Source organism: Perca flavescens, chromosome 20 (genome assembly GCF_004354835.1).
Source record: "Perca flavescens isolate YP-PL-M2 chromosome 20, PFLA_1.0, whole genome shotgun sequence".
Taxonomy (NCBI): Eukaryota; Metazoa; Chordata; class Actinopteri; order Perciformes; family Percidae; genus Perca; species Perca flavescens.
In genome coordinates this window covers 27,602,841-27,624,324 of record NC_041350.1, presented here as the reverse complement: position 1 = coordinate 27,624,324, position 21,484 = coordinate 27,602,841, and the positions used below count along the sequence as shown (strand labels likewise).

Genomic DNA, 21,484 nt, shown 5'->3' with positions numbered 1-21,484 from the left:
CATGAAGTTCGCCATTCACCACCTGGACGACTCAGAAGAGGCCTGGAAGAAGGTGATGTGGTCAGATGAGACCAAAATAGAACTTTTTGGCCTCAACTCAACTCGTCGTGTTTGGAGGGCAAAAGAACACCGAGTACAACCCAAAGAACACCATCCCCACCGTCAAGCATGGTGGTGGCAACATCATGCTTTGGGGTGCTTTTCAGCCAAGGGGACGGGACAACTCCATCGTATTGAGGGGAGGATGGACGGGGCCATGTATCGTGGAATTCTGGACCGACATCTCCTTCCCTCAGTGAGAGAGCTGAAGATGGGTCGAGGATGGGTGTTTCAGCACGACAACGACCCTAAGCACACCGCCAAAGCAACAAAAGAGTGGCTGAAGAAGAAGCACATCAAGGTTCTGGAGTGGCCTAGCCAGTCTCCAGACCTGAATCTGATTGAAAATCTTTGGAGGGAGCTTAAAATTCGAGTTGCCAGGCGACAACCTCGGAACCTGAATGATTTGGAGGCTGTCTGCAGGGAGGAGTGGGCCAACATCCCTGCCGAAATGTGCACAAACTTTGTCACCAACTATAAAAACCGTTTGACATCTGTGCTGGCCAATAATGGCTTTTCTACAAAATATTAACATGGTGTTTGTCCAGGGGGTCAAATACTTGTTTTTCCTCATCAGATGGTTATCAATTTTAATAAATTCATATGATGTGATTTTCTGGAATTTTCTTTGGGATTCTGTCTTTCACTGTTAGAATGTACATATGATTAAATTTGTAGATTTTTGCATTCTTTGTAAGTGGGCAAACCTGCAAAATCAGCAAGGGGTCAAATACTTATTTCCCCCACTGTATACGATTTGATCGATTCTCTAAATAGTAGCAGTTAATCGACTAATCGTCCCAGCAAGAGGTTTTTTGTTGCTGCTGTGTAATATGGACCAGTTTATCACCCAGACCTTTTTAAATGTATTTGGCTGTGTCTTAGAAATACTGCCCCATTTGGAAATATTGATTAAAAATGCAGTTTTAGATGTGCAGTGAATGTCTATAGAAATGTCTATGAAAAGATGGGATTTTATTGACTGCTAGCTTCTGAAATTGGTTGGTCCATGTCTTATTTTTTAACTGCTGTAGTTTAACTTTGGTATGAATATACATCAGTCTGAAAAGCAGGGAAACTGTAGGAAGGCTTTTGTTGACAGGGTGGTATTGACAAATGGGTGGCAAATAGCAGTGAAAGTGTGAGCCTGTGAATCTGATGAGAGACTAGTAAAGACTTGTCCTGGTCGAGCTGGGAGGAAAGTGACTGGGACTTTGGGGGGTTAGGATGAGAGAATCGGGCCAAATCATGTTTCCTCACACATCATCTAAACCAGATTTGGCTTGGAACTACACCCAACTGATGTGGTTGGCTTTCAACAGCTCTGTGGCTGCAGCACGGTACAAATACGGGGTGGCTTCCCAACTGAGCAATCAGTTCGTCCGTTTTTTTGTGTGCTTATCTGCGACAAGATTATAGCGGAGTCCCTTCTACTTGGCAGATCACCAAGAGGCTTTCCGTGGCCAGCATAATATGGATTTGTCCTCACCTGGCGATGGAAAGGATGAGATCTCCGATACAATCAGTTACTGTCACACTCCTTCCTTAGAGATAGGAGGGGTGGGAGTCCTCTAAAATATTGACAAAATGCAATTTTTTGCCATGCATTTCTATTTTTCTGTATCTTCATCATAGGGCTGGGCGATAAAACGATCTGGAAACGGGATTGCGATAAAATTCAGGTCGATAATGATGATAAGCTTTGGACATATTTACCAAAGAGCACAACTGCCGGAGTCTGGCTTTTCAGCTTGCCGGGCCTGTGCCGGGCACGCCCACTTCCTGTTATGAGCGTTTGTGTGTTGCCGGTGTTGTGTGAGAGTGTGTTCCCCCTGTCTAATAGTGTTTCCCTCCTGTTAAAATACATAGCGCCCCCATCCATAGTTAGGGTTTGAGATAAGGTTTGGGTCAGGTTTAGGTAACGTTAGGGGGAAACACATACCAACGGGGGAAACGTCTTTGACTGCGAAAATGGTTTGGATTCCTCAAAAGCAACAGTTCCACACAGCCTGCAAGTTAAAAGTAGTACCGTTACCGTTAGTTGGTCGCAGTTGGTTAACAGCGCTAGCATTAGCTTTAGCTGTGCTGTAGCTGCTGTACCAAAACAATGTTGGATTCCCATAGGGTACAGATTTGACCATTGGCAATTTATCTAAGATGTTTTATCAATATTAATAAAGTTATGAATATGGTTATTAATAACTTTATCAAATCGACAAACAATCAAAACGGGGCACCACCCTGCAAGTCAGGGACCAATAATCAAACTGTGGAACAGTCTCATTTCTGTGAAAATCCTTTAAAAGGAAACAAAGGAAGGGGTGATTTCGAGCACGGACCGGTTCAGCCAGCAATTATTACAATAAGTACAAAAATAATCACAAGCAACTGCTAATTAAGTATAATAAGATTTATTAATGTCACAATTATCAGTAGCTAATCAATAATCCTTCAATAATAAACTTATATACCTTTTTACAATATCACAACCATAAACAAAGCAAAACAAAGCAGCATGGACGTGTGTGTGTGTGTGTGTGTGTGTGTGTGTGTGTGTGTGTGTGAGAGTGAGTGAAAGAGGAGGGGCAGTGTCGAAATGTAGTTCTAACACAACTAAAAAATGGCTACTCCGGTGAGCTGCACATAACTATTTAGCCTCAAGAGGGCGGTAGTGATGCTGGATGCACGAGGAGGGGCTGAAGAAGCCAGGGGGCTTGCTAGGTAACGCGCACGCTTACCCGGTATGGTAGTTCCTGTGTTAGCTCTGTACAAACGTAAGCCGATTCCACGTGGCTAAGCTAGCAGCGTTAGCTCGGGAGCTACGCGGCTAGCCTGTGTCGTGTGTATGTGTGTGTTAGTAAAAGAAGAAAGAGAAGAAGTGTAAAGAAAAGAGGCACTCTGATCTTAGTTATCGATAACCACTCCAGTGGCTAACAGCTGATTTCCGCGATTATCTCGCGGACAGTAACTAAACTCCGTGAAAGGAGTGACTTAGCAGGTAACAATTGCAGTTACAGTATACCCAGCTACTTAACACAACATCAACAGTACCGTGATTACTGATACATTCACAGAAAAAGATTAATAATCACGTATAGACCAGTACATAATTAAAATCATAGATCACATTAATGGCAACAAGTGGTAGCGAACCTTTTTGCTCATTAATAAATACACCTACTTATCTCTGCCCAGACGTAAGCCTTCTTACGGGTGTGTTCAGTCCGTTTATTCCTGTCCAGAGATTTCCACAGAAATGAAACAGAGCGGGTCCTTGGTGCTCGTCAGCGGCCACGGAGAAACTTCCCTCCAAAAAGGCAGCAAGGGGGCAAGTTTAGTCGACTTTGAGAAGAAAAACGTTGTTTCCTTCTCACTGCAGATATGAAAACACTGGTGCGTTTTCAAGGATCCACCGAAATAAAATCCACTTTCTCCAGAAAATGGAAGTTCAGCACAAGCGTTTGTGCGTCTCCTGTCAGCAACGTTAGTTGCGAGTGAAGACAACAGGATTTTGGGTGATCAGGCTTATTTATAGGTCAAGACTCCATGCTGTGTTTATGGTCCCGCTGACCCAATAGGAAGACTTGAAACTCTTGAAAGTGTCGAGACTACAATCTTGTAGTTCTTTGACTTCCTGCCAGTTGTGAGGCTTGTCCCTTCTGGCTGGGACTTTCGCATAGAGGTGTGAATTAACCAGGCTTTGGGGTTTACATACAGGCCACGATTCGATTTGTCTCTCTGGTCCGCTCAATCTGAGGCCTTTTTGGTTAAATCAGGTTTAACCAGCTTCTTGGTCCCCAACAACAACAATCGATCGTGTAGTCTTTATGGGGCACAGGCCATTGCCCCATATGAAAAACATTCAAAAAGGAGCAAAAATATTAATAGCATAATTTCTTATTGGAAAAGCGAAAGACACTTGTCTACAACCATTTAAGATGCTTTCTTGGCAGGAGTTTACATTTACTATGTTGCATAGTAAGTAAGTTAATCTTTTGGTTTTGGTCATCGGTTTTATTTTGACTTCCTCTCCTTTCTAAATCGAACCTCATGCGACGTTGCCAAACCTCTTTCTAAAAAAAAAAAAAGAAAATACGTGACTAGTAACAGGTTGAATTTGCAATGAACCTGAATTAATGAAATACAGACATGCATCAAGAAAATGTTCAGTATGGATCCAACCGGAGATAGCAAAATGCGTAGACGTATCCTCATAACTTTAGGCTCCAGTATGCCCCTAAGCCTTTTGGGAAATACCTTGCGAACGCATACTGTAAATTGCCATTTACAATGTGTGTGTAATTAGCATGCCAACTGAAGTTTTAAAAAAATTCCTTGGGAATTTAAAGGATAAATAAAGGCCAAATGTGGGCCTGCTGTTTGAAATGTGTATATGAGAAAACGGCACAGCCCAGATCATCGGGAGGAATTCCCTTTCAACGACCACAGCTCCAGAGAGGGCGGGTGCCAAGAGAGCCTGTGGGCACAATTAGCCAACAAAAGGCCCGGCCTCGTCTTGGGTGCTGGCCCAGCCCCTCGTAGATTCCCCTACAAACGCAGCAGGGGCACCTTTTAATCTCTTGCCCTCTTCAGACTCTCAGCCTTACCACTCCCTTAAATTCCAGGCTTTGTCTCTCCTGGGGGTTCTTGGCATCTGTTTTGCATGTACCTGCAGCGCACTACCCTGCACTAGATCAGCCTGCACAGGGAGGAAGGTTGGCTCAGTTTCAACCTGGCTGGTTTATGTACACACCAAGGGTCGTATAAGTTGACTTCCTGTTGTCTTGGAGCATTTAAATACACATCAAAACATGCTTTTCTTGATGCAATTAAGCCAAAAGTCTGTAGTGGGTTAGAGTAATGAGTGAGTCTAACCAATAAAGTCATCCACCACTGCTTGTAGAATGTACAAGTCCCTTCCCTTTCAGATGATTAAATAGCCTAAGCCATCAAACAGCAGCAGAGAATGTAAGGTGTATGACATCTGCAGTCTTTAAGCATCACACTGTGTAATTAAACAAAGGTCAAACAGTGTGGGTTTTTAAATGTATCCTTTTATTGATTCATTTTGACCTCGCAAAATAGGTACACAAACGTCTGTGGTTTTTTTTACACACCATTTTCCCAATTTAGTGAATATAATTTATATATAGAGCAGAACTTGGGACATTTGTTACTTTAAAAGAGCTGTACTCGACATTCAGAACATTAATATAGCAGCAAACAAATATTTGCTATGTAAAGAAATGTTGGAGAAATGGCATCCTGAGCAGAGAATAGTCACACTCCGTCTGTGTGTTGTAATCCGAGTTTCTCTGTTTTTGTTTTTAAAGCCGGGCCAGCCGCACGCGCATGTTGCATGCATGAAAAAAACATCTGTATTTCACGTATTGGGGAGTGGTCTGTAAAGCCGTGTGGAGGCAGTCCCAGCCCGCTTGTTTTTTTTCCCAGTATTTCGAGGACAACACCTTTTTAAAGATGGATAAATCCGGTGATATATTCTATATTTTTCTTGTAGTCCTTGAATTAAAATTGAACAAATGCACTTTCAACTCCTTATTTATGTGTTTACTGAGCTTTTTTTTTTTATTCCTCTATATTAGTATTTGGTGATGTTTACTTGTTTCTTGCTAAACTTCTAAACCGCCTGCTGCTTTTAAAGGGGATTAGAGGTGATGGCCGTTCTTTAAGCTCTACTCCCACTTCACCCGCTGACACTGTACTTCTACTTAAAATGATATTCATCCTGCTTTAGCCTCTTCTAGATTGTGCCACACTGCACCAGGATTGCACTTGTGCCTGTGGTCACCAAACATTGCAAAAACCATTTCCATCCACATGCTTTTGTGTCCTAGGTTGACACTTGAGATTGCACTTGCTCCCAGTTTCAGGAAATCAGAGTATAAAGTACTGTATATACTGTACTCAATCTGTTTCCAGTCGCATTACTTTCTTTAAGCGAGCAAAGAGTATTTATCGTCCCTCACAGAGAGTTCCCACTAACAACCTGCCAGTAAACTTTTCTTCTCTGTATGACTGTCATGCCAGATAGGCAAGGGCTGGGTTTCCTGCCGTGTTTAGCTGTAATGGTGCTCTGTGACTTGGTAACAGAAGTGGTAAATGATTAAATGTGGGCACGCGCACACACCTACAGGGCTTCATCTTAATCTTTGCCTGCGGCATCCAAATCACTAGAACTGTCTCTGAATGTACTTCATACAGATTATTTCTTCTTCTTCTTAAGGACTGTGGGAAGTCACGTTCCCCGCACATTTCTTTTTCTCTTTTGAGCACACAAGGATCAAAAAGGGAATTCAAAGCAGAGGGAAGGGTCGGCTCGTCTTTGATTCGTAGCCAGGTATTTGTGGTTGCAGAGACAGAAATCATAGGAGCATCTCAGGTAACGTTTTTGCAGCTGACACCCCTTTGTCAAACAATTGTTTTTTTGCTGTGTCAGTAGTATTCCAACTGATGCAAAAACCACAATCGCTGCAAAGGCAACAAGCAGCTGCCTGCCATCTTTTTTTTTTCTTTTTTTTTGTATGCAGATAGTTCGTATCCGACGAAGTATCAGAAAGAGTCTGTCATGCAGCATGTACTGACACTACATCAAGCGATGAGCGCAGCAAATGTTGCCTTGATTGTGGGTTTGTGACATGTAAACTCGCCTGACTGACAGATATTTCCCTTATGTATGTTGGGCAATGATAAAAGGACTGATTCCAAGTAAGAGACTCTCTATCTCTCTCTCACTCACTCACTCACACACACACACACACACACACACACACACACACACACACACACACACACACACACACACACACACACACAGCAGATCAGTGAAAAGGATGAGATGTACGTGTGATGCTATTCTAACTAGTTGTGACTTCCTGCCTGCAAGTAGACAGCTTCCTCTTTTCTGCAGAAGGTTATCATGCAGCTTTCTTTTCTTTTTTGCATGTACTTCACTTCTAAAAACCGAACTTTCTCTTCCCGGAAGAGCTGTCTTGCCAGTCACTTTGGTTTAGCCAGTGTTTGCATTTTTTTCATCATAAAATCTGCAAGGATCCAATAACTGATTGTGAATGATAAATAACCGCAAGAGGCTTTTAAACCTTACATCAGAAATAAATTTCAACCAGACAAAGAAGAAATGTGCAGGGGAATGTCTTCTTTACAGAAGCTTTCTCATTTTGTAGTTGGGAGATAACCCACATGCATCGGTGCTACTGAGTTTTAGTTCTGAGCATTCATTTATTTATTTTAAGAAATAGTCTGTGAGGCCTAAATGTGACCATAGGCCAGATATACAAAACTACAGAGTTTGTTGTGTGCAACTGGAGTCCAGAACAAATTTCCCTAAGGGTACATAAAAGTATATCTTATCTTATAAAGACAGAAATATGTATGCATACAGACATACATATATTGCTTGCATATCATTACATATCCCCTCAGATAAGGGTACCCACAGATAATGCTCTAACAAGGGCATTTGGGAGTAGATTGAATCTGGATTCTGACACAGTTGTTGTTGCAAGAGAGTAAAGTAGAGGGCCGAGTTTATTTGCAGAAGGGCCTACGTTGAAGCACAATATCTTACTTGTGTCGGTAAGCAGCGTGTCATTGCGTGCCTTTGCTGTGATGTCATTGCGACTTGTGCACAGATCTGACTTCTGTTTCTCAGTGTGCTATGCAATGCTGCCTTTACACCACCAGACACACGCATAACTATCTGTTGATGCACCAATGTTTCATGCGTCTACCGTTTATCAGTGGTTGGTTACATATGAAAATCTTAAGGCCGGCTACACACTGTCTGCGTGGTGTGAGCGTGCCGTTTCTGTTGTGTGTCACCTGCGTGGCGGCTGCTTGGATTTTTCTATGTCTTTATACACCAGAAACATGTTGGCCGTACACATGCATTGATAAAATGAAATAATGTTAAATGTTAAACATAAATATATACTGATTTGATTACAGCAAAGACAACGTCTGCAGTATCGACGGCAAAATAGGCTACAGAATATTTTGTTCTGTATTGACAGGTGTAGGGCTGGGCGATATGGAGACAATCAAATATCACTACATTTTTGACCAAATACCTCGATATCGATACCGCAACAATATTGTAGTGTTGACTATTAGTGCTTTTACAAAATATTTTACACAATTAGATTTTTGATAAATAATCATCAGTAATGTGGATATAATGACTACGTGGGTCAAGGCAAATAAAAGAACAGCTACAACAGTCTGGTAAGTTAAAAAAATTACATAACTTTACTGTAATGCAGCCTTTAAAACCAGGAAAAGACACCACTTATGTCATATTACGATATCCAAAATCTAAGACGAGTCTCATATCACGATATCGATAGAATATCAATATATTGCCCAGCTCTAGACAGGTGCAATATTAGAAAATCTATTTTGTTTTTTTGTTTTTTTTTATTACATTTATAACTGCATTTATATCAAAACCTAGAGACTTTCAAACATCAACATGTTATTTATTAATATGTATTTGTGTCTAAATGACATATAAACATCTTTTTGTATTCTATTTTGCCTGGAAACGCTTCCAACACACTTGCTTGTCGTGTAAAAAATAGGCATCGGTTCTATTTCTAGCAGGCATGCATTTTCGGCTCGAGCCACGCCTGAGACGTGCGTGTCACGCAGGCAGCGTGTAAGCTCTAAACTGTTAACATGGGAGCCGAAATAAAAACGGACACGCCACGCAGCTGACACGCTCACACCACCCAGTGCCAGTGTAGCCAGCCTAACACTGCATGCACTGACTTTCTTTTGCATCGGACTAATTGATTAAGGTTTTCATTAAGCCTATAAGGTCTTTGTTAAAATGTAAAAATTAAGTGGGAGCAATGTTGTAGTCAAGTCACCAACTGTCAAGTTTGAGTCACAAGTCACCAGTGTTTGAGTCCAAGTCACCAAAGAAGAGTCAGAGTCGAGTCACCCTTACCTGAGTTTGAGTCTGAATAGCGACTCAAGTCCTCCATCGCTGAGTGTGAGATATTTTCACTTTTTATAACTTTTTTTCTAATGTAAAGCAACCACATATTTCTTTGTTGAATATACTTTGAGTTCAAATTTCTGTCTCTAAATCTTTCATATTTAGCTTAATCTCTAAAAAGATGATGTTTTAACAGGTTAGCAGTTTAGCAATGTGTTTCTGTGTGTCCCAGTGCCTCACTGGGCCAGGTTTTCTTGTACCTTTTTACTTTTCAGTGACTTTTGGTTGTCAGTTTGTTTCAACTTGCACGATCCTAGTGAATCTGCTTGTGATTTCACAACAGACTTCTAATGAGCCTGTCTGTAAAAGACATCAGAGCATGAAGTATGAAAAGGTCTTTAATCAGCACTGTCCGCATGTGTGTGCAGCCCATTAGAGGCAAGACAAACAGCACAGTCTCAGCTACAGCTCATTTCACTTCTGCTCTATAAATTCAGTCTAATTTAGATTCATGGTCTGCAAAAATGTTCAAAGGATGTACCAGGTTACTCACTTCCAGAGAATAAAACATCTTTTTGTTTGTTCCTTTCACTAAATTAGTGGTTAAATTGATTCATTTATTTTGGCTAAAATTTAGAACAAAGCTCTATTTGTTCATAAAGTGAAGCTTGGTGTCTCACAGCCAGTGGTGGAATGTAACTAAGTACATTTACTAAATGTTATTATGTTATTATGTTCTTATGTACGGTACTTAAGTAAAAATTTTAGGTACTTGTACTTTTTTCTTTCCATGCCACTTTCTACTTCTACTGCGCTACATTTCAGAGAGAAGTATTGTTCTTTTTACTCCACTACATTCATCTTTACAAATTAAAATTTGGTAGTAGGGCTGGGCAATATATTGATATTATATCGACATTGATATGTGAAGCTAGATATATCGAATTAAAGGGGAACTATGCTGTTTTTTTATTTTTATTTTTATTTATTTTTTTAGCTTAATTTACCTTAACTGAGCAGCTTCGGAGTCACTGGAATATGTTAGGACTTTTTTCGAGTTGAATGGTGGTCGTCCCGCTTCCCCCGAGCACCTGTGAGCGGAAAAACCTTCGGCTGGCAAGCCGCCGGCCTCAGTGTCAGGAAGTGTGGCGTGATATCAGGTCTCGCCATGTAACGAATTGCTTCACGGCACTGCACACATACACGCCCCCATCCAGGAACTGGCTAGCTATAAGAACAAGGTAGCGATGGAGTTTTTAACACTATCGTCATGGCTGAGCCGGCAAAAAAGAAGCCGAAAGCTAGGAAAGCATTGTCGGAGAAAAAGAGGAGACGGCAGACTGACCGAGCAATCTATTCCGAAGCTGTAGGGGGAGCTCTAAAGAGAAACCTGCCAGCAAAAAGCGTAGAAATGGCCAAAACTGCATAGCGGCGCTTTAAATTTTTTTTCATTTTGGATATCGTCATATCGTGACGCAGTATTGCCATTACAGTACATACATTACATTACAGTAAAGGGATGTCATTTTCTTACCAGACTTACTAGATGTCTTATTATTTGCCTTTACCCACTTTGTCATTGTATCCACATCATTGTGTTAAGATTTTGTGAAAGCATCAATAGTCAACCCTACAATATCGCTGCGATAACGACATGGATGCATTTGGTCAAAAAAATCGTGAAATTTTATTTTTTTTCAATATCGACCAGCTCTACGTAGTTATTATAAATTGAACTACCCAACAATATAACGGCCTACAAGTCCAGCTGGAATAATTAGATGATTAACCACAGAACTGTTTGGATCGTTTCCAGTTTCTAAAATGTGAGGATGTTTCTGCATTGAGGACTTTTTACTTTCAATACTTTAAGTAAATTTTCCAGATGATACTTGCATACTTTTACTTAAGTAACATTTTCAATGCAGGGCTTTTACTTGTAACGGAGTATTTTTACAGTAGGGTATTAGTACTTGTACTTAAGTAAAGAATCTGAATACTTCTTCCACCGCTGCTCACAACTGAGGAGCATCCTGCTGTATTTTCATTGATCTGGCAAGGCTTCAATCCTTTGAAATCTCTTCCTGCACATGTCAGTGCCAAACAGCTCAATACGAGCGGAGCACATGAGCCCTCCGCGTCCATCGCAGCCCTCAGAATAAGACGCAGGAGCACGGTGTCCACAGGAAGCTGGGCCAACAAATGAACCTCTCCAGGATGGAGAAAGATTTGCTTTTGTTCAAAGATGTTCCGACATCTCTGCGAGTGCTAACAATTACTTCTTTGAAAATCGTTTTATCGATCTTATGTAACGATTTCCTTCGCCCACATGTAGTTGCAGTTGCCTTTTTAATGATCCTGCCTGTTCCCAAAGGAAACCCTGCATGGGATTATTTTAACATTATTGGAATGTGATCATTTTTGTCACCTTGGGCTTTCGGGCATTTTCCATTGTTTTCTGATGTTTTATAGATTTAAAAATCTATAAAAAAAATTTGGGGAAAAATTGACACTTTAATTGCCAATAAAAATGATTATTAGTTTCATCCCTAGCTACATTTCCTGATGGCTATTTGGCATTTTGGTGTGTGGAGGGAGAGGAAGTGCCATTCACTGTTCTCTCACAGGCTGCATCAGAGAATCTCCCTATCATTTTTTTTTCATAAACTTCATTATTTATTAGATAGAGAATTCAGTGGCCTATTTTACAATCTCTGATGAGACTTTAAGTTGTGACTCTAAATGAATTCCTATTTGCTTACATGTGAAGGTTTCTTGCTGAATATTCTTATGAAAATTGAAAATGTAGAAAGGCAGTGCTGGTCTGATTATTATTAGAGCCTAACTGATTGTCATTTAACAGAAAATGAATCAGCAATTAGAGTTATTTTGATAATCCATTCTAAAAATGCCATTTTTTTGGTAACATTTGTTGGTGTCTGCTTCTCAAATGTTTGGATTTGCTGTCTTTTAATTTGACATATATGATTATTAATTGAATATTTTGGGGTTTTGGATTGTTTGTCGGAAAAAAACAAGTAATTTGAAAATGTCACTTTGTGCTTTGAGAAGTTGTGATGCACATTTTTTCACAATATTTAAGCATTTCTCCAACGATTAATCGGGGGGAAAAACAATTAACATATTAATTCATAATGAAAATAATGAAAATAATAATTGTAGCCGTATTTATTTTTGTTTTCTTGTCTACCTCTTGTTTTACACTCAAAGTAGAAAGAAATGAATTTATAGACTTATCTGACATAGGATCGCCTCGACAACTTAGTGTAAAATGGGCTCCCTCAGTATTTTGTGCTCTATTAAACTGATGCATAAGAGATGATAAGTGAGTGATACATTTATTGCACTACTCTTAATAAGGCGGAACATGGCGATTTAATCTCTCTGGGTTTATTTAACCTTTACGTTAATGTGACAGCTATCAGCTCAGACTCGTGCCGGGTTGGACGCATTATGGAAATTCTCCTGCCAGTGTTGTGACTTGTATGTTAAAGTCACTTGGAGAGAGAGAGAGAGAGAGAGAGAGAGAGAGAGGGAGGTAAAGACTGGGGGGTAGGACCTAACATAACACTCCCGTTGTAAAAGGGATAGGTAGAAGCCCTAGGCTTATCAAGTCCTACCCCCCCCAGTCTTTACCACATCTAAATCAGTCAAACAAGATACATCAAATAGACCATTTTAAATAATAAAAAAAACTTTATCTAGATATTAAGATAAGGAAGAACAAACAAAAACAAGCAGCAGTAACGTCAGTGTAACTCTTTGAAAATCTTTCCCTCTACTTCTGTACTTTTCAAAAAACTATCTGTCCTCTCTACATTTACATGGAAAAGGTGCACATCTGAAAACCTTTAACCATAATAATATCAGCAATAATAGTATTACTTTCATCATAGCTGAGATAAATGTAGTGTGCTGAAAATAAAAAAAGCTTGTACTGAGCTCGAGCACACACTATGTGCCTCAGGCTGCTGAGCTGTGAGCATGACTAGTTTATTTACTAACAGCTGATTTTTGAGGCAAGGTCAAATAACTCATTGTATACAGAATACAACAAATTGCTGTATGTTGTCCATTATGCTTACGGTCTGGCTGAGTGTTTGTGCTCTGAAAAAAGAAATGTTTAATGCAGTAGGTGCAGGTAAGCAGACTGCATGCCGGGGATGTGATCGATGTGTAGGAAGGTGAAGGGAAAATGTACGCTTTATGTGACTGACATCGCAATCCGACACTCAGGAATGCAGCAGAGGAGGTCCGAAACATTTCCCCACACATTTGTGTTAACACGGAAACTCTGATCGGGGATTTGTGTTTTGATATTTGAGGGAGAATTTAAAAAAAAAACACACACTGGGAAGTTTAATTTGACTAACGTTCTTCTACTGACTGATGCCATAAATCAGAAAGATCTACAGCCAAAAGTATTTCCTGTTTTTCATTTATGTGAAACCAAAAGACACCCACCTGGTACCATTTCCCCTTTGTTTCAGTCAGTGGTGGAAGAATATTCAGATCCTTTACTTAAGTAACAGTACTAATCCCAGACTGTGAAAATACTCTGTTACAAGTAAAAGTCCTGCATTGAAAATTTTGCTTAAGTAAAAGTATGTAGTAAGTTAGAATCATCAGAAAATGTACTTTTAAGTATTAAAAGTAAAAGTCCTCAATGCAGAAAAATCCTCCCAATTTAGAAACTGGAAAAAAAACTGTTCTCTGTTTAATTAGCTAATTATTTCAGCTGGACTTGTAGGCTGTTATATTGTTGGCAGTTTAATTTATATTTTGTAAACTCCATGTGTTTTGTGTGTACAAATCTTAATGTGTAAAGCAACTAAAGCTGTCAAATGATGATTAATGTAGTGGAGAAAAAAGTCCAATATTTCTGTATCTCTGTAATGTAGGGGAGTAGAAGTAGAAAGTGGCATGAAAAGAAAAGACTCAAGTGAAGTACAAGTACCTCAACATTTGTACTTTAGTACAGTACTTGAGTAAATGCACTTAGTTAAATTCCACCACTGGTTTCAGTAAGTGGGACAGATGTGAGTTATCACCAAGCCTCAAGTAAAGAATTTCCAGCTAAAATAAAGAATGTCCAGAATGTGAGAGGCTCACAAAGGTAAAAGTATTTTTCTATTAGTAGCCAGTCAGACTGACTGTCTTGAAGGCCGCTACATTGGGCTAATAAATCAATCGATCCCATTTCAACTATTTTCAGTTTTGAAAAAGGCGGCGACTCTCGCTTTACAAGGATACTGTGATGTGGCAAACTCCATCATACAACCAATCGCATAAATCAACAACCAGACAACAATTAGACAAAAAAAGAAGAAGAATCTAATACCAATAATAAGATTTGGTTATCCTTCATGTCTTTTAATGGCGTTCCATCCATCCATCCATCCATCTTCGTCCGCTTATCCGGTGTCGGGTCGCGGGGGGAGCAGCTCCAGCAGGGGACCCCAAACTTCCCTTTCCCGAGCAACATTAACCAGCTCCGACTGGGGATCCTCGGCGTTCCCAGGCCAGGTTGGAGATATAATCCCTCCACCTAGTCCTGGGTCTTCCCCGAGGCCTCCTCCCAGCTGGACGTGCCTGGAACACCTCCCTAGGGAGGCGCCCAGGGGGCATCCTTACCAGATGCCCGAACCACCTCAACTGGCTCCTTTCGACGCAAAGGAGCAGCGGCTCTACTCCGAGCTCCTCACGGATGACTGAGCTTCTCACCCTATCTCTAAGGGAGATGCCAGCCACCCTCCTGAGGAAACCCATTTCGCCGCTTGTACCCTGGATCTCGTTCTTTCGGTCATGACCCAGCCTTCGTGACCATAGGTGAGGGTAGGAACGAAAACTGACCGGTAGATCGAGAGCTTTGCCTTCTGGCTAAGCTCTCTTTTAAATCAACGGTGCGATAGATTGAATGCAATACCGCACCCGCTGCGCCCGATTCTCCGACCAATCTCCCGCCCATTGTCCCCTCACTCGCGAACACAACCCCAAGGTACTTGAACTCCTTCACTTGGGGTAAGGACTCATTCCCTACCTGGAGAAGGCATTCCATCGGTTTCCTGCTGAGAACCATGGCCTCAGATTAAGAGGTGCTGATCCTCATCCCAACCGCTTCACACTCGGTTGCGAACCGATCCAGTGAGTGCTGAAGGTCGCAGGCCGATGATGCCATCAGGACCACATCCTCTGCAAAGAGCAGCGATGAGATCCCCAGCCCACCAAACTGCAACCCCTCCCCACCCCGACTACGCCTCGATATCCTGTCCATAAATATTACAAACAGGATTGGTGACAAAGCGCAGCCCTGGTGGAGGCCAACCCTCACCTGAAACGAGTCCGACTTACTACCGAGAACCCGGACACAGCTCTCACTTTGGTCATACAGAGATTGGATGGCTCTGAGTAGAGACCCCCTCACCCCATACTCCCGCAGCACCTCCCACAGTATCTCCCGGCGGACCCGGTCATACGCCTTCTCCAAATCTACAAAACACATGTAGACCGGTTGGGCATACTCCCAGGCTCCCTCCAGGATTCTTGCGAGTGAAGAGCTGGTCCGTTGTTCCACGACCAGGACGGAATCCGCATTGTTCCTCCTCAACCCGAGGTTCGACTATCGGCCGAACCCTCCTTTCCAGCACCTTGGAGTAGACTTTACCAGGGAGGCTGAGAAGTGTGATACCCCTATAATTGGCACACACCCTCTGGTCCCCCTTTTTAAAAAGGGGAACCACCACCCCAGTCTGCCACTCCTTTGGCACCGTCCCCAGACTTCCACGCAATGTTGAAAAGGCGTGTCAACCAGGACAGCCCCTCCACACCCAGAGCCTTGAGCATTTCTGGACGGATCTCATCAATCCCGGGGCTTTGCCACTGTGTAGTTGTTTGACTACATCAGTGACTTCCGCCTGGGAAATCGACGACAATCCCCCATTATCCTCCAGCTCTGCCTCTAAGATAGAGGGCGTATTAGTCGGATTCAGGAGTTCCTCAAAGTGCTCCTTCCACCGCCCTATTACCTCCTCAGTTGAGGTCAACAGTGTCCCATCCTTACTGTACACAGCTTGGATGGTTCCCCGCTTCCCCCTCCTGAGGTGGCGAACAGTTTTCCAGAAGCACTTTGGTGCTGACCGAAAGTCCTTCTCCATGTCTTCTCCAAACTTCTCCCACACCCGCTGCTTTGCCTCTTTCACGGGGTACTCTGGCGTTGTCTGACATTTTTGGAAATGTGTTTGTTTGCTTCATGCAGAGAGTTAGATGAGAAGATCAATAGAAGAGTTTATTTGGAAAAACTAGGGATGCACCGATCTGACTTTTTCAGTCCCGATACGATGCCTGGGCTTTGTATCTGTCGATATCCGATACCGTTGTTGAACTAATAATACACTGTATACCTTCCACCTCATACCTTTCTTCCACCATGTGGAGGAGACTAAAGGCACTAGACTTTCCTAACTAAACATTACTTTCCTAACTAAGCCAAAATAACATAGATGTAATGTATTGAATTCTTATTTATTTGTACACTCAACTCTTCCAGCATGCGACACACGTGCGACAGAGGGGAAAAAAAACCTAACAAAACTGCCCGTGGATCTGTTCATTTTTCCGATCCCAGCTCCAGATATTATTTTAATTGTTTTTTTTTTCTTCACATGGACTCTAACCACTCTCATATCTAACCATTAATATGAAGCTGGAGGCAGGAGATGGTTATCTTAGTTTAGTTTAAAGACTGGGAACAGTTAGCCTGGCTTTGTCCAAACGTAAAAGGAAATCCACCTAATCTAAATCCACTAATTCATTTTGATATCTTGTTTGTTTAATATGTATCAAAAGCTAACTTTTATGGAGGTTACTGTATGTCCAAGAATTGGCCGAATTCCTTAAGCTTCGTCGGCACTGTTTTCAGCCAAGAAAATGTGAAGGCACCAAATTGTCATTAATACAGTGTGATATTTGTACAAATTAAACAAACGAGATTGAAAGTGTTAATGAGTTTCAGAAGTGCTGGACAGAGCCAAGCTATAGCTGTTTCCACACTTTCCCAATCTTTGTGCTTGGCTAAGCTAACCGGCTCCTGGCTGCATCTTCTTGTTTACTATCATTAACCATCCCAGCAAGAGTCAAAGAGCCAGAGAGGGAGCCTTAACAGAAAAAGGTGCAAAATGCAAATATCAAGCAGCTACGCTACATCATTACCTGTGTAGATTAAACAAGCTAATTGTGGTGGGGATAAAATAAATCCCCGGTTATTTTACTCTCTTTTTTTTTTTTCTCTCTCTGCGTCCAACCCCAAGAGTGAAGGAACATTTTGTATAATTAAAATCGTACTCTGTATTTGTATGCTCGTCACATCAAAGAATCCTTTCAGGAAGAGAAATATATTGACATCCCTCTTCTATATCAAAGTTTTCAGAGGTGTGTGTGTGTGTGTGTGTGTGTGTAGGTGTGTGTGTGTGTGTGTGTGTGTGTGTGTGTGTGTGTGTGTGTGTGTGTGTGTGTGTGTGAGAGAGAGAGAGATTGGGCCATTTCTTCCCCCAGCCTGTGTGCATTTGTGCGGGATGGCTGTGATTTTAACAGGAAAATACCCACAAGATATGCTGTTGATCCCCCCCAGCACTAGCCCACAATGTCTCAATAACCTTCAAAGTATCCCCTCTCTGTATCTGCCTCGTCTGTCTGTGTCATCCGCATGCTGCACGCATCCACAGTGCCGTGTGACAAAACACTCTGAAATGTTGTACTCTAAATTCCCTCTCTGTGCATTTGTAGTGGAGCTCTTCACCAGATTAAGTTTAATTCCAAAATGAGATATCCACCATTTTAAAAAATCCTGCACCCTGCCATTGCAAAACGATTGCTTTGCCCGGAAGCAGAACTCACTACGGATTATCCCTGAATACTGTATGAGCAAAGTCAAGACCTTTGCTGATGAAAAGAGTTTGTGTTGCATACAATCATTGCCTGTTAACATTTTTTCTACCTAATGAAATGAAATGTTAGGAATGAAGTATTCTGCTTTTCGCCTTCTGGTTGAACTGCAGGCTTGCCGAGTTTGTGCACACAGTGTGTACAGTGTGAGTGTCTTTGACAGCTATGGCCTCATTAGGAAGCAACATTTTACTTACCAAGCCTGTATTATACAATCTAAATAGTGTTTTCACAGTTTTTCAGCAGTTGTTTTTCTATGTCCACAAATCTCTGTAGAGGTGATAGGACTGAGAAAAGTCAGCTATTGGTCTGTTTTGCACACAGTTATGTTGCATAATTGAAATGTCCAAATCAATCAGAGCAACAGGTTGAACAATGTACACAGTGTCTTTCAGTTAGCTGGAAAACAATATAACTAGAGGATGAGTTTAAACCTCATTTAATGATGTAAAGATTAATCAGCTAGTCTATTAAAATTTTTGATGATTGCTTAACACACGTGTTGTGGAAAGTTGCTCATTGTGTCAGAACTCTTTACACAGGCCAATTATTCATTCATTATTATTAGCACCGCCCCAGTTTGCATGTGTCGCTCAGCGCTATGTCACATGTTTGGTTGCTCTGATTGGTTGTAAGTATATCCAGTTGCATCCAGAAGCCTTTTGGTCCGCGCTCCTTGGAAGTTTAAAAAATGAAGTGAGAGGTTCCAGACTAATATAAATTAGTCTGGCGATGCCTAGTCTCGCGTTAGCTGACTTTCCTCCACAGCGCTGCGGAGGAGGGTCTGGCGATTTCACGCAGCATTCCGTGATGTGAGAAAAACGTGCTCTTGTTAATTGGCATTTCTATTCTCTCTATCTTTAATTTCGGCGCTAAGCGCCGGGCGGACCAACGGCGCCTCTGCAAAATAGCCTCGGGAAGGAACTTGTTTTGGTACATGTGTACGTTCAAAGGTTGTTTTAGTCGTGCAACAGAAAACTCAGATTGGACAGATAGTCTCGCTAGCTGTCTGGATTTACCCTGCAGAGATCTGAGGAGCAGTTAACCATAGTCCTCAGAAATCCACCAGAGTTTAGAACGTCAACACAAAGAAAGAGGAAGGTAACTGACATCCAGTCAAAATGAGGGACATTTGGCGGAATTTCCAACGGCAACGGAGCAATCCAGGAAATGGAACATTGTACTGTAGACTAGGCAATGCCAGGCTAATAGCAAATAAGACCTAGAACCACATGATCATTAGGCGACATTGTCATGTCTCCTAATGGCCATTAGGGGGCAGATACTTAGATCACGAGTAAATAAGTGAATAAATTCAAGGTGCCGTAGGTAGGTAGGATTGTGAAGATCCATGACTTTGAAAAAAGAAAATTTGAACATCAACAACTTCTCAGTCCCTCCCCTCTTTCAGGTAAAGCCCAAAACGGTCTCCTAAGACCAAGGGAGAATGCATGTGTGTGCATGAGCAGTGATTGACACGCAGTTAGAAACCATGGCCAGGCCATGATTGGTGCATCTGAGCAGGGAGCGGGGGATTTTTGCAAATCGCACTACAGGCTATAGGTGGAGCCAGAGGAGCTGGATAATTTTTTTATTAACTGCTTCGTGTAGTTCTACTGGAACATAGGGTCAGTTTCAGCAAATATGACAGAGAGTTTTATAAGTCTTACCTAGTGCACCTTAATATTTCCATGTGTAACTTACTGAATTCATGAAATGCTTTACATTTAAATGTATTTCCCTCTTGAACATCAGCACTAAATGACTAAGAGAAGTCTGACAAAGGCTGGTATTTGTGTTTTATAACCATTTCTCATACCAACAATTACTGTGTAAACAAATAATATCTCATTTTAAAATGAAAATTTGCTTCCCGCAGGGCATGTTACTATTACCAGTTTCACCTCTGTGATTACTGTCTCTCTCTGTTTTGCTCTTCCCTGCAGAGGCACCTCCCTCTGGGATGTCCAAGAATGGATACTTCTTTCAAGAAATGGGTGAGTCTGAGCCAACACCACAATATAGGAATGCAGTGTCTAAAAAGCCAGTTTTCCACAATGAAAAACCAAGGAATAAGGAATCCATGAGTTGGAGACACTGTGTGAATAAAAAGGTGTAATCCTCTCATGATGGGTAGTGGGATTTGTTTTTTTAATTTGAATGCTGCCAGTGATGTGCTTTGTACAGTATATCCATAGTGAAAGATGCGACTTATGCCTACCATACACTAGAAGATTTTAACAGACTTTGAACAGACTAGTCTGACACCATCTCACATCTAAAGAAAATCATCTTACATCTAACGTAAAAGACTGTCATGATATGTAAAGACTGGGGATCTTAACTACAACTAGATTTGTTTTGAAAAATGTAACCAAGCTAGCTCGCTAGCTACCGCTAGCTACCGCTAGTAACTTAAGGGAAAGGTTGCAAATGTTCTGTTCTGCCGTACATGCAGATGAATGTCTCCAGTACCCGGAGGTCTATGTTTATCCGCCGGTAAATCTCCCGTTGGATGACGCACTTCAGAAGGGTTGAAAATCGGAACTTTCCCTCTAGCGCGGCGCCATAGCAACAACAAACAACATTGTCTATAGCCGTTTGCTCCTGTTTGGTGCTGGACGGAGATCATTCATTGGTTGTTGACAATGTTCACATAATATAACTTCACTTCCAAGACTTTAAACTTACGTTAATATCAAACCCTTACTTGGACTGAGTTTTATGACCACCTTACATCAAACGATTGAGACGGCGGGAGGGCGCCAACTCTCATTCATGATTTCATTCCGATATTGGAAAAGTATAGTCTGCAAAACTGAAATCGCTTAAAAAGTCGTAAGGTGTGGTGTAAGGTTGGCATTAAAGATTTGAGCTGCAGCACTGACACAGAAAACCTCTCCCAGCTCTCACACACCACTGCATTTTGGATATAAAGAATGAACTTTGCTCCAGCTGTTATGATAACAGCAGTTTCATTACCCTTAATCCAAGGACAGGCACCCAATTAGTGTGTGCAGCACAAGCAGTCAGGACAGAATATGCGTGCATTCGATCTCCCTGTCTCCCCGAGCCAATTATTCCCCTTCTGCAACACACACACATTCACTCAGGAGACTCACAGAAGCCCCCCTGCTGCAGCTGAACATCGCTGTCTTTATTAGGCAACCTTTTATCAGGATATAAATGCTGTTACATTATTGTAGGCAAGTAAGCATTATCCACCATTGTCATCTCAGAGGTGCATTAGTGAGGTGACATGAAAGCAAGGTGACATGAAAAATATTTGTTGCATGTCTTGCACTGTAGAAGTGAGTCTGTTGTGAGTCTTCTGTGCCATTATGTTGTTCATTAGCGTGTTAATAGTTTATACGTCTTTGAGTCATATCAACTATTTTAATGTGCTCATTTAGTGCGCTTGGCAAGCAATTGGGAGTGACAATG

The 21,484-nt window shown here is 41.5% G+C and overlaps 1 protein-coding gene across 4 annotated transcripts in view; it reads left to right on the top strand.

Moving 5' to 3' along the window:
- slc4a11 (solute carrier family 4 member 11) overlaps positions 1-21,484 on the top strand; it is a 146,262-nt gene that overhangs the window by 43,812 nt on the left and 80,966 nt on the right. For all 4 annotated transcript variants that reach the window (XM_028565928.1, XM_028565930.1, XM_028565931.1 and 1 more), the window contains exon 2: positions 19,987-20,037. In XM_028565928.1, coding sequence (XP_028421729.1) covers positions 19,987-20,037 — 51 coding nt within the window. The remainder of the gene's footprint in view (positions 1-19,986; positions 20,038-21,484) is intronic.